The sequence below is a fragment of the Lynx rufus genome, unplaced genomic scaffold, assembly GCF_022079265.1.
Source record: "Lynx rufus isolate CCGP_SWC_20201006 ecotype Redwood Valley unplaced genomic scaffold, mLynRuf1.p SCAF_6, whole genome shotgun sequence".
Lineage (NCBI taxonomy): Eukaryota > Metazoa > Chordata > Mammalia > Carnivora > Felidae > Lynx > Lynx rufus.
Window position 1 is genome coordinate 105,095,151 of NW_025814878.1, and position 15,051 is coordinate 105,110,201.

A 15,051-nucleotide genomic window follows, 5' to 3' on the forward strand; every position below is an offset into this window, starting at 1 on the left:
CCTGAGCAGGGAGAGCCCACTTCCTCCTCGAAAGCTACAGTCTTACCCTCTCATTCACACTACTCATGGAGATGTAAAAGCTGGTTCAGCCCTTTGACAGTTTAGCAATCCATGGTAAGGGCTGCAAAAATGTGCATACCCTTTTATACGTAATTATTCCATTTCTGGGAATCTCTCCCAAAGGAAATAAACCCAAATCCAGAAAAAACTTTGGCTTAAAGATGTTTATTGCAGCAATAAAAAGAGAGCGAAAGCAGACAGAGAAGGAGAGAGGGGAAGAGGGAGGATGGTTAACAACCCAAATCTCCAATGTTTAGGGAATATTTAAGTAAATTACAGTGATTCCAATCATCAGAATATTATTACAATCATCAAAACCAATGTTTATGTATATAAGTATGTGGAAATGCTTGATAGCATTAAGTAAAAAAGGGTATAAAATTACATAATTAAGTGGGTCTTCTTTTTCTATAGTGAGCAAAACTTACTCATGTAAGTTTAATAAGTGAAAATTATATGTTTAATAAAATTGCTAGGTACAAACAGAAAGATACACATAGAAAAAGAAAGGGGAACACACCCAAAGGTTATGGATGATGGGATCCTGCATTTTTCCTCCCAAATTTTTTTTTTGTTTGTTTTTTTGTTTTTTAGAGAGAATGCATGTGGGGGAGGGGCAGAAGGAGAGGAAGAGAGAGAATCTTAAGTGGGCTCCACGTTAGGCACAGAGCCCAACATGGGGCTTGATCCTACAACTTTGAGATCATGACCTGAGCTAAAATCAAGAGTCAGATGCTTAAATGACTGAACCACCCAGGCACCCCCCACTCCGAAATTTTCTAAAGGGACCCTTGTCTTGTTACTTTTATGTCCCAAAGTAACACTTATGTCCCAAAGTAACACAAAGTCTCACTTTTGAAAGGGAGAAGGAGGACTTGTCTAAGGCCATAACCCGACCTCGGGTGTGTCTGGCTCCTTTCTTCCTAACTGGCCTAAAATTGGTCCCACTTTTCTGGTCTTTCCCACAATGCCTGGCACGGTGCTGGATTCTCGGCTGGTCCTCAGACATGCACACATCTGACAGTAGGCTGTCCTACCTGCCCCCACCCCATGCCCACCTGGTACCCACCTGCCCGTATCCATTTAATAGTGGGCTTTTCTCGGCCTGTGGCTGAGCAGGGCACCGTGGCCTCCTTGTCAAACTCCATGCACTGCTGCGGCCGGGGTGGCGGTGTGAACTTGAGTTTTTCTGTGTCAGTAGAGGGAGGGTGGGTGAGTGGAAAGAGTTGGAACTGAGGCAGCTGGAGAGGCCAGGGCAGGCCTGAAGATCCGAGCCCCTGCTGCTCCTTCCTTCCCCTTTGCTCTCCTGCCCACTGGGCCGGGAGCTCTCTTCACTCACGTGCACTCACCCAGCACTTGCACACGGGCTTGGGCCTCGACGCTGCCGGCTGGGGTGCTGCTCACACAGCGGTACCACGTTCCATCATACACCTCCACGCTGTTGATACGCAGGGTCCCGTTCTTGGAGACTTCGAACCGCGAGTCCTGCGGCACGCATTATGTGACTATGACTCTGCCCACGGCCCCACAAGCGTCTCCCCGAGGGCAGTTTCAGGGGAAGAAGTGCTAGCCAGGTGACCACAGTGCCCTCTCCCACCAGCAGCAAACCGCGTTCTCACCTCTGAGATGAGCATCTGGTTTCTATACCAGACAACTGTGGGTTTTGGTGTGGCCTGGGTCAGGCAATGCAAATACCCTGGCTTGCCCTCCTCCAGCTGGCTGTCTTGGGGCTTCTTCAGCCATGTGGGCACAGCTAGAGGTACAAGGAAAAAACAGAAGACCAGTTAACATGTTTGCACAACCAAAGGATCCAATCCTTGAAAACTCTAATAGCACACTCAACCCTGAGCTCAGAAGCCCACCTGCTCTGGTGAAAACTGCATCAACTACTCCTTAGGGAAGGTCTATGGGCAGCACCTTTTGAACATCGTCTTAGTTAACAGTCACAATAAACCCCCTCAGTATGTATTCCTATACCCATTTTACAGCTGAAAAGACAGAGGTTTAAAGAAGTAACAGTGATGTGCTAATACCTGATAGAGATAGGATTCAAATCCCTGGTCTACAGGACTCCAACACCCTTGTTCCAAGGCCTGGTCCTCAGATCCCTGGTGTGTTCTAAATTTTTTTTAATGTTTATTTATTTTTCAGAGAGAGACAGAGACAGAGAGCAAGCAGGGGAGGGGAAGAGAGAGAGAGAGACACAGAATCCGAAGCAGGCTCCAGGCTCTGAGCTGTCAGCACAGAGCCGGATGCGGGGCTTGAACCCACAAACCGCAAGATCATGACCTGAGCCAAAGTGGGACCCTTAACTCTCTGAGCTACCCAGGTGCCCCCCTGGTCTGTTTTAGCCATACTTGTCCCCTGAATGATCTCAGCCAATCTGTGGCCTTCAATGCCATATGAGCAGATGATTCCCAAACCTATACCTTGACTCCTGACCTCCCCCCATACAAGCTTCAGACTTGCAAATCCAACTGCCTACTGCCATCTCTGACTGGATATCCAACAAGCCTCTTGGGTTTTCTATGTACAAAAGTGAACAAATCATTTCCCCCAGAACCTGCTCATCCCAGTTTCCCCTGTCTTGGTCAACATTGCCACTATGCAGCCAACAGTAGAAGCCAAAACCTAGCCTTGACTTCCCTCTCCACAGCCTCCCATCACATCCATTCTACACAAACCCTATCGACTTTGGCTCCAGAAACTCCTGAATTTGACCATCTCTCTCACCTCCACTGCTACCACTTCTGTTCCAGGCCCTTCAACACTGCCCCTGGATGATTACACTCATCCACTAACTGGGCTCCCTGTTTTGACTCCTGCACCTAACATTCTGGTATTCTCAGAACGGCTAGAGTGATTTTTTGAGAATGTCACGCTCCGACTCAAAACCCTATAAGGACTTCCTGCCTGACTTGTGGCAGACTGTTTGCAAAGATGACTGTAAACAGTTCTTCCATCCCTTGCTTCTTTGTAATGTGTTGCTGCCACTTTCCCCACCAAGAGCCAGTCTAGGGGCGCCTGGGTAGCTCAGCTGGTTGAGCGTCCAACTTTTTATTTCAGCTCAGGTCATGATCTCAAGGTTTTGTGGGTTCAAGCCCCGCGTGGGCTCTGCACTGACAGAGCAGAGCCTGCCTGGGATTCTCTCTCTCTCTCCCTCTCTCTCTCTCTGCCCCCCTTGATTGCACTGTCTCTCTCAAAATAAATAAGTAAACTTAAAAAAAAGAGAGAGAGAGAGACAGTCTATTTCTCTACAGCCTAGAGTCTATGTGGCCGGTGACTTGCCTGGCCCAACACAGAACACGGTAGAAGAAACACTGAGCAACTGCTAAGCTGATGCCTTGAGAAGTCTTCCAGGTTCCACTACTGGCCTCTCGAACCCCAGCCACCATGTGAAGAGGCTGGAGCTGGCCTGCTGGAGCCGCCACGGGGGAGACGACCAAGGCACTCTGGTAGATATATCCTCCGTCAACTTCGAAACATGCGAATGAAGCCACCGGGGACCAGCCAGCCACCAGCCAACCTATCAGCTGACTGCAAGTACATCTGATCCTTCTGACCACCTTGTAGGGTAAGTAGTGGGTTATCAATCCCATTTTATGGATGAGGAGCCTGAGCCCTGGCAAAGCAGGTGGCTTGCTACCCATCGCTGCTCTGTGCACCGGGGAAAGAGTGGGACCTGGGTCTCTAGACTCCCAATCCTTTGCTCCTCCTTTCCAGCCCAAGGGTTGTTTTTTTGTGTGGGCTGTCACCCCGACTTCTGTGCCTGGCTCTCCACTGTCACCTCCCAGCAGCCAACGGAATCCCAAGCAAGCAAGGTCCAGAGTTGAGAGGGCCGCAGGTGAGCACCAGGGAAGCCTCTGTACATCGCACCCAGAGAGCAAGGCCTCAGGGGACCTGGGCTCCCCTCCACCTCGCCTCACCCCTCAGGGCAAAATGCTCACTGGCCACAGTGATGTTGACATCCTGTCGCCGCTGCCCGGCCAGGTTGGCTGCGTGGCAGGTGTAGACACCAGCATCACTCTCCGTGGTACTGGCAAACACCAGCTCATGGCCCTCCTGGAAGACCCTGCCACGGGTGGGTAGCCGGACTCCTGCATGCTCCCACCACACACTGGGCTCTGGCAGACCCTGGGGGGGCAAGCAGGCCACACGCTCCTCGCTGCCAGCTGTGAACACCCGTGGCTCAAATGGTGGCATGTCTTCAATCTCTGCAGGGATGGGAGCAGGAGGCAAACAACCCGATTACTGTGGGTCTCAGGGTACTTCATGTGGTCCCAGGGCAAGCTTTTGGCCCTTTCCAGCTCAAACCCTCCCCTAAAACACTGCATCTCCTCTTCCTGCCCCCAGCATCCTCTTTCTCTCTCTGCACTCTGGGTGGAATCAGGAGCCTAAATCTCTATGTGCCAACGAGGTTGAAGGCGGCCCCCACCTCAGCACCCTAGACCCGGGGACCTACCTGCCAGGTGAAGCGTGGCCTCAAGGACGACAGGAGGGCCCCTCTGCCCCTGGCCAATGCAGCGGTAGACCCCTGCGTTGCGGGGCCGGACCTGGGTCAGCAGCAGGGACCCGTTGGCAAACACCGTGGCTCTGCGGAGGTGTGGGGGACTACAAAGAGGAGAGAATGCTATTTGGAAGAAGTGGCCCCACGGGCATCCTTCTGGAAGGGAATGAGATGGAACCCCATGCTGCAATGGTCAGAGATGTAGGAAGGAATCAGCCAGGAAGAGGACAGGGATAAGGAAGCCAACATGTTACACCGCTCTGCGTGTGTGTGTGTGTGTGTGTGTGTGTGTACGTGTGTGTACACGTGCATGCGTGCACTCACTCGTGTGTGTGTGGGTGTGCTCCACCTACAGGAGACTCAGCTCTCTGGGTGGCAAGGTGAGCAAGTGTCAGTGAGAGACAGTGAGTCATCAACAGCATGCACCTGGAGAGACAGAGGCCCACCTCCCCGCAAGGTTAAGACAAGCCTGCCACTAGGGCACCCAGCCCCAGTAGTCAGAAGCCCCTGGGCCACACAGACCAAAACTACTGATGATTTCCTCAGGGCTGAAGCTAGGTGGGATCCAAGCCCCTCACCTAGGACCACAGCCACACTCGGCACTGCAAAGGTGCTCTCTGCTCTCATAGTGCCTGGTAAGGACAAAAGTCCACATAAAGGAGCTGGACCTTCCAGTATATTCTGGAAGTGACTGCTTCCTCCAAAAAGTGCGTGGGGGGGGGGGGGGGTAAGGTATCCTTACCATTCAGGACCTTCCCATCCAGACTATGGTTACCTAGGTCCCCTGTGTCCCTCCAACCCTGGGTCTCTACTCCCCATCCCAGAAGACCCATATAGGCAGGAGGGGAGAAAAGAGAACGGAGCCACCACTAGCTCATACAGCGCCGTGGTGCAAACGGGAAGAAGATGCCCTTCCCGGAGACTCTTCCCTTTGTTGGACTCATTTTGTAATAGCAAAACATTCTACTGCCATCTGCTGGAAATTCGAAGTAACACACATATAGATCTAGGATGTCTGCAATACTAATGACTTTCTTTTAGAGAATGCACTGGGACAGTACACAACCTGTAAGACCTTACCTGAAGGCCCCTTCCCAATTGCCTTACCGACTGCGGTTAGTGATAGGAGTCTCATCTTCAAAGACCCACTGCAGGCTAGGGGGTGGCTGGGCTGAGAACTGACAGTGGAACATGGCCTCTTCATTCCTCGCCACTACCATGTCCTGAGGCGCCAGCACTACCCTGGCAAAGCTCTCGTCTGGGGTGGGAGAAGCACAGGTGCATGAGCAGACAGAGTGGGGAAGCCCCTCGCATCCCTGCTGCGCCCTCTCCATCCCCACCCCAGGCTCACCAGCAATGCTCAAGGTGAAGTTCTGGCTGCTACAGGTCTGGCCAAAGGCATTTTGGGCACAGCAGGAGTAGACGCCACTATGCTCAGGGCTGGCCGGCCGGAGGGTCAGGTTTCGCTCCTTGCTGCTGACCGTGTGATTGCTCTGACCATCAGAGAGGGGGCTCCCATCTCGGAACCACTGGTAGGTAGGCCTGCAGGCCAAGGGGATCAGCAGCAGGGAGGCAGAGGGTACTCAGGTGACCAGTGGACAAAATACAGGACTAGAGGCTAGACCCCTCAGTTTGCAAATGGGGAAACTGAGGCCTGGGAGGAGAAGTGACTTGCACAAGGGCACACAACAATTCAGGGGCATAATCAGGTTGAGATTCTACAGCCCTCAGCTCCCAGAATCCAGGATCATTCCGCAGGACAATGCCGCCTCTCCTCAGGTCACTAGGGGCTTGTGTGGGGCAGCATATGGGCAGGGGTGGTTATAGAATGAATAGAGTCCAGGATTTGGGAAGATATCCTTACTTGTCTAGAACAACCCTCTCCATCCCCACCATCAAAGTCATCTCCTTACCGAGGATGCCCATCAATGTGACAACGCAGTGTGACCTGGGTCTGTGGCTGGATCTCAGCTTCTGAGGCTGGATGTTTCAGGACCACGGGACCAGTCTCAATCCCTGTAGCAGAGGCCACGGTTGCAGAGTGAGGGGCAGAGCAGAGCAAGTGTGGGAAGGCAGAGGGGAAGGAAGACAAGCAGAAAAGGACACAACCTGCAGGCTCTGGAGATGAGAGACAGTGCAGGGAGGCCCTGCAAAGACGAGGCTGCAGCTACAGACGGGGTGGGGTGAGGGGCCAGAAACAGAGGGCCCATCCAGTCTGTGGCAGACAACTCTGATGCCTGGCCACACTGGCCCTCCCTGCCCTTGCCATTTGCAAAAGCATCCAACACATAAAGGGTTCTAGACTTGAAGGAAAAAAAATCTTCTGGAAAAAATAAAACTTTTCTTATCCACTCAAAGAACTGACCACAACTGCTCTCTGCCTGCCCCCATTTAACTGGAAACAGGAGAAGCTGAAGGAAAGGAGGGGTCCTGCAGGGCTCAGTAGTTGAAGGTCTATAGGGAGTGAGCACAGCGCCCTGGCTCTCACATTTGATGTTGAAGGAGGCGTTGGCACTGCGGGCCTCCTCTCCAGTGGCATTATCCCGAGCCACACACTGGAAGGCTCCAGAGTCCTGCAGCCGGTCCACAGCTGCAAAGCTCAAGCTGCTGCCTTGGGCAAAACGCCTCTCAGTGTCTTGGACAGGGGCCCCATCCAGCAGCCAGTACACGTGTACTGGGCCTGGGGTCTCGACTTCACAGCGGAGCAGTGCCCGGCGCCCCTGCAGTGCATCCTGGGAGGAAGGCTCCTTGATGAAGACGATGGCTGCCTGGGCACCTGCGGATAGGGACATGAGAGAGGTACAGTCAGGAGGAGCTACAGTCACTGTCCTAACACAGATCACCCATCACTCTGTGCACAGGACGAAAGGGGCTATGCACACAGGAGGTGGCCAGTAAGTGCAGGAGAGAAGGATCATGAGACTTGAAGTGCCAAGTGTCCATTGAAAAACTCTTCAATTGTGCCGTGTGCTCTGCAGGATACAAAGACATGACACACCAGTCAGCAGGGGGCACAGCGCAATCATACACAACAAGGCAAGGCTCATGCCCAATGAACAGTGTGAGTAGTCAGTGCCTCTAGAGCACAGAAAGAAGAGGGAGTTCCAAGGGCTGGGGACACCAGGGAGGCTCCCTAAAGGAAGGTTCAGACCTGCAGGTCCTGATGCTGGGCAGAGGAGCAAGGGACATTAGCAGGCAACCCTCCCCATCAATCTTCAGAATCCAGGATGTTGAGCAGAGTTAAGTCATGACCCAAAGAGCATCTTGGAAGGATTACTCCCACTCACAGTCCCACTGAGTGTTCCGCATCAGAGGTGGCTTTGAATCCCACCCACAGGTGCTCTGTAGCCCTTAGCCCCACCCCACCCCCTGTCCACCGGGGCTTCTTTGGATTTTTTTTATACTGTTTTTTTTTTTTTTTAAGTTTATTTATTTTGAGAGAGTGAGTGTGCATGTGAGTAGGAGAGGGACAAAGTACCAGTGTGAGAGAGAAAATCCCAAGCAGTCTCTGCACTGTCAGCGCTGAGCCCGACTCAGGGCTCGAACCCATAAACCGTAAGATACTGACCTAAGCCGAAATCTAAGAGTTGGTCGCTTAACTGACTAAGCCACCCAGATGCCCCTGTACCCCCACCATGGACTTCCTTGGGAAAATTCGCCCCATCACAGGAGAAGCCAATATTCCCTAGATCTGCAGCTATTGCCAAAGACATGCCAGGGCCACCCCCACGTCCTACCCTCTATCTCTAAGAATCTGTGTGGCAGGGCTGACTTTTCTATGCCAAGTTGAGAGGTAAGCCAAGTGGTTCCAGGTTTTCATCTGAACCCCCTCCTGCACCACAACATTTCAGCTCTGGCTGGGGCCGAAGGAGCACCCACAGGGAAGGGGGGCCCCAGAAACTAAGGGGGAGCCATAGCCAGTGGGAACAAAGGAAAGTGAGAAACCTGTGCTGAGGAGCAGATGGGTCGAGGAGGCGGAGGGCAGGGCTGGGCAGGTGGCAGGGCTACAGCAGGAGTAACACACTGGGCTTTGTTCCTGGCCCACGGGGGTGCCCTGCAGAGGCCCTGAGCCACTGGGTCTGGAACACCAGCCCGCCTGCCAGGGGTGGGTGACGACACGGAAGAGGACGTGCAGCCCCTCCGGGAAGAAGAAATAGGTCACCTGGGGCGGCTACATGAAGAAGCAGCCTCTGCCTCTGATCAAACTGAGCCTGGTAGGGGCAAGAAGAGGCTGAGGGGGTCCTGCCATCCCCTCCCAAAGTGACGGAGACTGTGGCCCAAAGACTGCTGTTTCAAGTCCCTGAAGGTGGAGTTTGGCTCTTTAGGGCCATGAGAACCAGTGTCCTCCTAAAGTCAGCATTAAGACAAGTCCAGGATCTCTCAGAGTGAGGTCTAGATGAGGAGGTCCACCTTCCAATGTTCCCAGAGGTGCCAGCCCACAGGACAGTCAGGGAGCTGGAAGGTGCTCAGAGCACCCCATTACTGCTCAGTCGGGCACTGCTGGCTCTCTAGGTGTGATAACTGCCCTCAATGCTGGGTTGTCCCACCCACTGTGCAAGTTAACTAATCTGTCCTCTGGGCACTGCTAAGTACCCCCAGCTACCCTGACATCCCAAACACCCCATTCACTTCTAATCACCACACAGGAACGTGGCCCTGTGCACCATCCACCCCCTCTCCCCCCACCACCACCGGCAACTTGGTACAACGCCTTTGTAGAACAGATAGGTAAACTGAGGTCCAGAAAAATTAAGCTGTTTGCTCAAAATCAAACAGCTAATTTGACCATGATCCAAGGAAGCCAGCTTCTAGCCCCAAATTCTTCCCAGCCCCACCCACGAACTCAAAACAAACCCTGGAAACAGCTGATCCCACAATGGGCCTCCATTCCTGAGGCCAGGTAGAGAGGTAGACACCCCTCTTGCAGACCATGCCAGACACACAAAGGCACTCGGCTAACTGGCTGACTGAGGTCACCTTAAAGGAAGTGTGGGGCAAGAGCTGGTGAACATGGAGGCATCTGGAACACTTCCGGACCACCTCTCATGATACAGATGGGCAGACTCAGACTGATGCCCTGGTGGACCTCTGCAAATGCAACTCACCAAATTCTTGGGACTCTTGACCCAGAACTCCAGGATGCTTGTTAAAGGCCAAAGAGAGATCACCTGTCATCCAAGTGCAGGTGAGTCCTCACTTCCCCGCTCAGCTTCTCCAGACGTGGGGATCGAGGAGCCTCACCCATGCAGAGGAGTATTAGTTAAGGGTGTGGAATCAGACAGGTCTGGCTCAAATCCTGCCCATCATGCTTAGTGTTTGACCTTGGGCAAGGAACGCAGATGGTCTATGCCTCAGCTCCCTCGGCCTCTCTCATGAGGTTGTCATGAGTCACAAATGCTGTAATTCGTGTGAAAAGCCTCGGACAGAGCTACTCCGGTGAATGGTAGCTACTGTTACTATTTCCATTATCACCCTTCCTGCCCAAGGACTCCCATTTTAAGAACATTAGAAAGCTCCCCCTCGAGAGGCCCAGGACCACTCCCAGCCCCTGGATGGGGGAGGAACCTCCACAACAGACAAGTTTGAGGGGAATAACCAGGTGGGGGTGGGATGGAGGGAAAGGGGCCGCAGGCTTGCAGGAACCACAGAGCACTGGCCACAGAAACCTGAGCTGGAAGAAAAGATGGCATGACTCAGAGGGACCCCAGCTCAGCCTCCGGCATCCCCTCCTGGGGCTAGGGCTGCTCTGTAGCTGTGGTGAGAGATGTTGCATTCCCAGACTGCCACTCAGAGCCTCCTGCGCCCCCACGACAGGGCCTGGGAAACATCAAAGCTGGCCCCTCGGGGCCCTCTGTCCTGACGTCAGCTCACAGCAGGTCCTGGTTAGTGCTTGGCTGGGGCAGACTTTAGATGTTATAAAAGGCAGGGAGAACAGTCACCAAGCCACTCCAAGCCCCCAGCCCCTGCTCTGAGCCGCCATCGGGAGGCTGGCCCAGCACCGTGGCACCCGCATTTGCTGAGAAGGCAGTCGGAGGTGTGCCCATTCTGCACAGTTTGCATGAGAGCTTGGTCTGTTGTGTTGCTGGGGAGCGGGGCGCGGGCGGAGGGGAGGGCTGTCGGGGAATGGGCAGGAGGCTCCGGGGCAGATTGAGAAGTCCCTGGCAGAAATGTCAGACTCCAGGAGAAAGGAGAGGCTGGGAAGTGAGGAACTCTTCAGAAGCTTCGGCTGGCACCAACAACATGAAAGGGAGGACAGCAGTGACAGAGAGTGGAAGGCTTTTGGGGACTGGGATGGTACCTGCCCCCAAGGTGGCACAGTCACCAGCACATTCCTGTCCCTGTACCACCTCTGACTTGAGGATGCCCCCAGGGCTGTGGTCCGAGGAAGGCCTTCTCATACTGGCCCTGGGCTTCCCCAAGCCACCCCCTCTTTCACCGTCCAGCCACACCACGCATCACGCCTCCTACTCAGGCCCTCACAGAACACACGGCCAGCGTGGCCCCTGAGGCTACCTGCTTCAGCGCTGCCCAACAGCCCCGCTCCTGCCCTCCCAGCCATGCCACCTCAGCCTGGCCTCTCTGCCCGCTTCCCCGAGCTGTGAAATGGAGACCCCGCCCCTACCACTCAGGCTGCATGAAGTGGGTTCACATTATACAAAGACCGTAGCACAGCACGAAGCATACGAGGGTATGAGGCTGCCCCGCTGGGCACAGAGGGCTCAAAAGCCACCCCCCCCACACAACAACAAGCAGGCAGAACCATCTGCCCCACACCAGGTGCCGACCCCAACAAAGCTGGAGCTGCAAATACCCAATAAGGACATTTTCCAAGCCATTTCCTTGGCTCCCCAACAGCCATCTCTATGCAGACACTCGCTCTGCCTGAGCCTTGGCCTCAGCCCCCAGAGAAAGGCTGTGTGGGCAGCAGACCAACTCTGCTCCCCACCCCCCAGCAAGCGTCTGGTCTGCTGCCTGCCCTCCTTGCTGCTCTCTGGGCTCCGGGCCCAGTAAATCCATGTGTGTCCAAGTGTGCATGGGTGCACACACATATGTGTAAACATGATTTTCTGAAGAGCAGAGAGCAGCAGGAAGTTTTTCTGCTCTGAAGTAATTTCAGCTACTTTGGTCCAAGCATCCATCTGGGCCACTCAACTATCCACCTCACAGGGGCTGGTCCTCCTGACCTAGGAAATACACCCCAGGACCTGTACAGGCCTCAGAACCTGCCAAACCTGACCAGCTGATTCTACCTCTGTCCTCTCTTACTAAAGAAAATTCCATCTTTCAGGCAGATGCCTCAGGACCGGGCTGTGACACCAAGACCCTGGTTGGCCCTGGCATGGGCATTTTGCACAGCAGTGTGTGACCATATGAGTGATCACCCCCAAATCCAATCAGCCATACAGAAGTGGCCCACTCCTCCACACCTAAGACCGAGTCTCTGGCTTCAGAGCCTAGGTCCCTGCTGGGGGACATCCGGACTCCCACGTAGCTTCCAGTGCCCAGGCTGAAGTGGCTCCTGTCAGGGCACATAAACCCGTGAGGCAGAGGCTGACAACACTCTGTGCCCTCTCTGGAAAACAGCACAGGCCAGCAGAGGAAACCCTCAATCCAAGAGCCACAAATGCTCCAGGAACCAGAGCAGCTCCAGGTCCCCTCATCCACAAGGACAGCCCTCCTCACAAGTCCCTTCCATCCAGAAACTCTAAGGGCACCAAGCAAGAGTCCCTGCACCACACCTCCTCCCCAAGGGGTCAATGCACTGTACCGGAGACACTTGACCTTCCGGCATTTAACTAGCATACTCTCCCCTGCTCTGGAACCACTCCAGAGGTCCACAGCACATACACATTTGTAATTTTTTTTTTGAAGAACAAATGTCAACTGCTGTAGGAGTAAGTCACTTGGATGAACAGCGAGCTCAGTTACCCTATCCTCGATCCCACTCACCCAGGCCAGCAGAAACATGAATGCTACAGTGGTATTTGTGAATCTGGGTATCTGGAATGACCTTCTCTACCACCAGTGTACCACCAAGATACTGTATGTGGTTGCAGCACCAGCAACCCAGACTCTGTGATGGAAAATAAGGATTTAGAGGGTCACTAAAAATCGATCATAGCGCATTCCGAGACCCAGAGGCAGAGCACAGAGTTTCTACCCCCTTCTGTCTTTCCAGGGTCTACAAAAGACCCTAGGTTCACGGACAGGAGCCTTGCAGCCCTCTGCAAGCCATCACAGTCCCTGTTCTGAACAGTGTAGGAGGGAGCAGAGCCAGGGACCCAGCTGAGTTTTCCCATCCTGGGATTTAACTGTAAATGTCTGGAGAGGCTCCCACATCCGGATTAGAGGAACAGAACAAAATCACCAGGGATTAGGGCAGAAACAACCTAACAGGCCAACTTGCCTACCTTAGATGAAAAATACAACTCAGACCTGTCCTGCCAGCTTCTGGGAGGCCCTGGAGGGGGAAGATCAACCTCTGATGGCAGAAGCAGGTCCTTGTGTCCGGCATCATGTGGCATCTGAGCCAGAGGGACAAATACACCAACAAATGAGGCTTAAAATGCTCCCCAGCCAGCGGCCACACTGTTGGTCCCTGGAACTAGCCTGTTTTCTGCTGGGGCTGGGAGGGCCATATCTGGGACACCTCTCTCACCCTTGGTAACCCTTAAATGGCTGTGATGTCTTCAAGGAAGCAGCAACAAATTAAACACCCAGCCACATGAGGTGATGTGCTCAGGCTGAAGGAACACTGGGTGGGGAGACCTGGGTTCTGGTCTCCATACAACCACTAACAAGCAGAGTAGCCCGAGCCAATCAGTACTCCCTCCCAGGCAAATTTATTATCTGTAAAATTAAAAATACAAGAGGATGCCCTGGACAGCCCCCAAGACCTCACACTGGATTCGCTGCAGAGAGCCTCAAAGGCAGCTACAGAAACAAAGGGTTCACTCCTCAGAGTCCCCTCCCCACCCCCCCACCCCCCGCCCCCAGCACAAGCTCCCAAAGCCCAGGGAGATAAGGGCAGGGCAGGGCCCAGGAGGATTATGAGAGATGCTGTGTATGGCAGGTGTGCAGGTCGGAGGCAGCTGGGGCTTGAGAACGGGGGCCCAGCACCACTTCTGACAAGCAGCTCCCATTCCTAAGGCTGGGCTCCCCAAGAGATGCCGCCTCTGCCTTGGCCACACACTCTCACTGATAGCTCACTGCCTGGGACACCCCTGATATTGCCATCTGTGCTGTGACTGAGAGCTGTACCCCCAAGCTAGACTGTACACTTGAGGGGAGGGCAGACATTCGTGCCCAACGGGATATGGCTGTGCCCCCTCACAGTGCCTGGGCACCGTAAATACCGCACAAGCATTTAGAGGGGAATGAAGTCACTGAAGAGTCTATCTAACCTGAAATCTTGTCCTACGTCTACCTTTATCCAATCGTGGCCAACTTAATTTTCTTCCCCAAGTCTCAGTTTCCTCTCCTGGAAAATGGCAGCCTTGAAACCAATTTTAGTGATTCTTTTGGATTCCTGGGATAGTCAATGATATTCAAATGAAATACATATTAGGTACAGACACACAAAAGTCTGCGTATGTTTCAGGGAAGTAAAAAACCCCAGAAGCTCTAGGGAACCATGGACCCCAGATTAAAATGTCCTTGGAGATAAGGTGATCCCTGGGGAGCCCAAAGGCCTGCTAAATGGGGGGGTCTGGGAGGGAGAGCCAGGATGGCAGAGGGAAAGGGAGAAGGAGAACTACCAGAGAGCATCAGGAGCTCTCTCCACCCCCTGTGCCTGGGGACAGATGCATTCTCAGCCCCAAGGAAAGAGGAGAGACAGCAGCCAGGTGTCTCCTGAAGACACCAGTCAGAGGCCTGCAGAAATAATATACATTGCAGGCAAGGGGACAGAGCTGCTGGACCAGGGCACTGGGAAATGAGCCAGGGCTCAGTCCCAGGAAGACTTCAGGGGTGCTCAGCCAGTGCACTCAGGGCTCCAGAGGGGACAGAGAGCCCAGCCTCTGGCGGCAGGCTCCACAAGCATTCATTAGACTCCCGGGTGTGGTGGCGAGGGCACTCGGGGACCACAGCAAGAATGGCCCCAGGTAAGCCTGGTGAGCATCCTGTGATCTTTCTTGTGGAGGCAGGGAGTGAACTAAGTGACAGTCCGGGGACTACAGCCTTGCAACTGGTGAGACCTAGCCTTAGTTTATATTAATTTTCAAGGCAGGCTCAGAAAACTCCGTGAGTCGGTTTTCTTTTTTGTTTTTGTTTTAAACATTTATTTAGCTTTGAGAGACAGAGGGAGACAGAGCACGAGCAGGGGAGGGGCAGAGAGGGAGACACAGAATCCGAAGCAGGTTCCAGGCTCTGAGCTGTCAGCACAGAGCCCAGCGTGGGGCTTGAACCCAAGAACTGTGAGATCATGACCTGACCTGAAGTCAGAGGCTTAACCAACTGAGCCACCCGGGCGCCCCTGTGAGTCT

General features: G+C 53.7%; 1 protein-coding gene across 1 annotated transcript in view; it reads right to left on the reverse strand.

Annotated features, from left to right (window-relative positions):
* Window positions 1–10,965, reverse strand: part of PTK7 (protein tyrosine kinase 7 (inactive)) — a 30,169-nt gene extending 19,204 nt beyond the window's left edge. Inside the window, exons 1-10 of the mRNA XM_047103034.1 lie at window positions 10,866–10,965; window positions 7,056–7,343; window positions 6,481–6,583; window positions 5,919–6,109; window positions 5,675–5,825; window positions 4,523–4,671; window positions 4,008–4,274; window positions 1,680–1,813; window positions 1,410–1,545; window positions 1,130–1,249 (exon numbers count right to left, since the gene is read on the reverse strand). Of these exons, the coding sequence (XP_046958990.1) occupies window positions 1,130–1,249; window positions 1,410–1,545; window positions 1,680–1,813; window positions 4,008–4,274; window positions 4,523–4,671; window positions 5,675–5,825; window positions 5,919–6,109; window positions 6,481–6,583; window positions 7,056–7,343; window positions 10,866–10,965 (1,639 nt within the window). The remainder of the gene's footprint in view (window positions 1–1,129; window positions 1,250–1,409; window positions 1,546–1,679; window positions 1,814–4,007; window positions 4,275–4,522; window positions 4,672–5,674; window positions 5,826–5,918; window positions 6,110–6,480; window positions 6,584–7,055; window positions 7,344–10,865) is intronic.
* Between the last annotated feature and the right edge of the window lie 4,086 nt (window positions 10,966–15,051).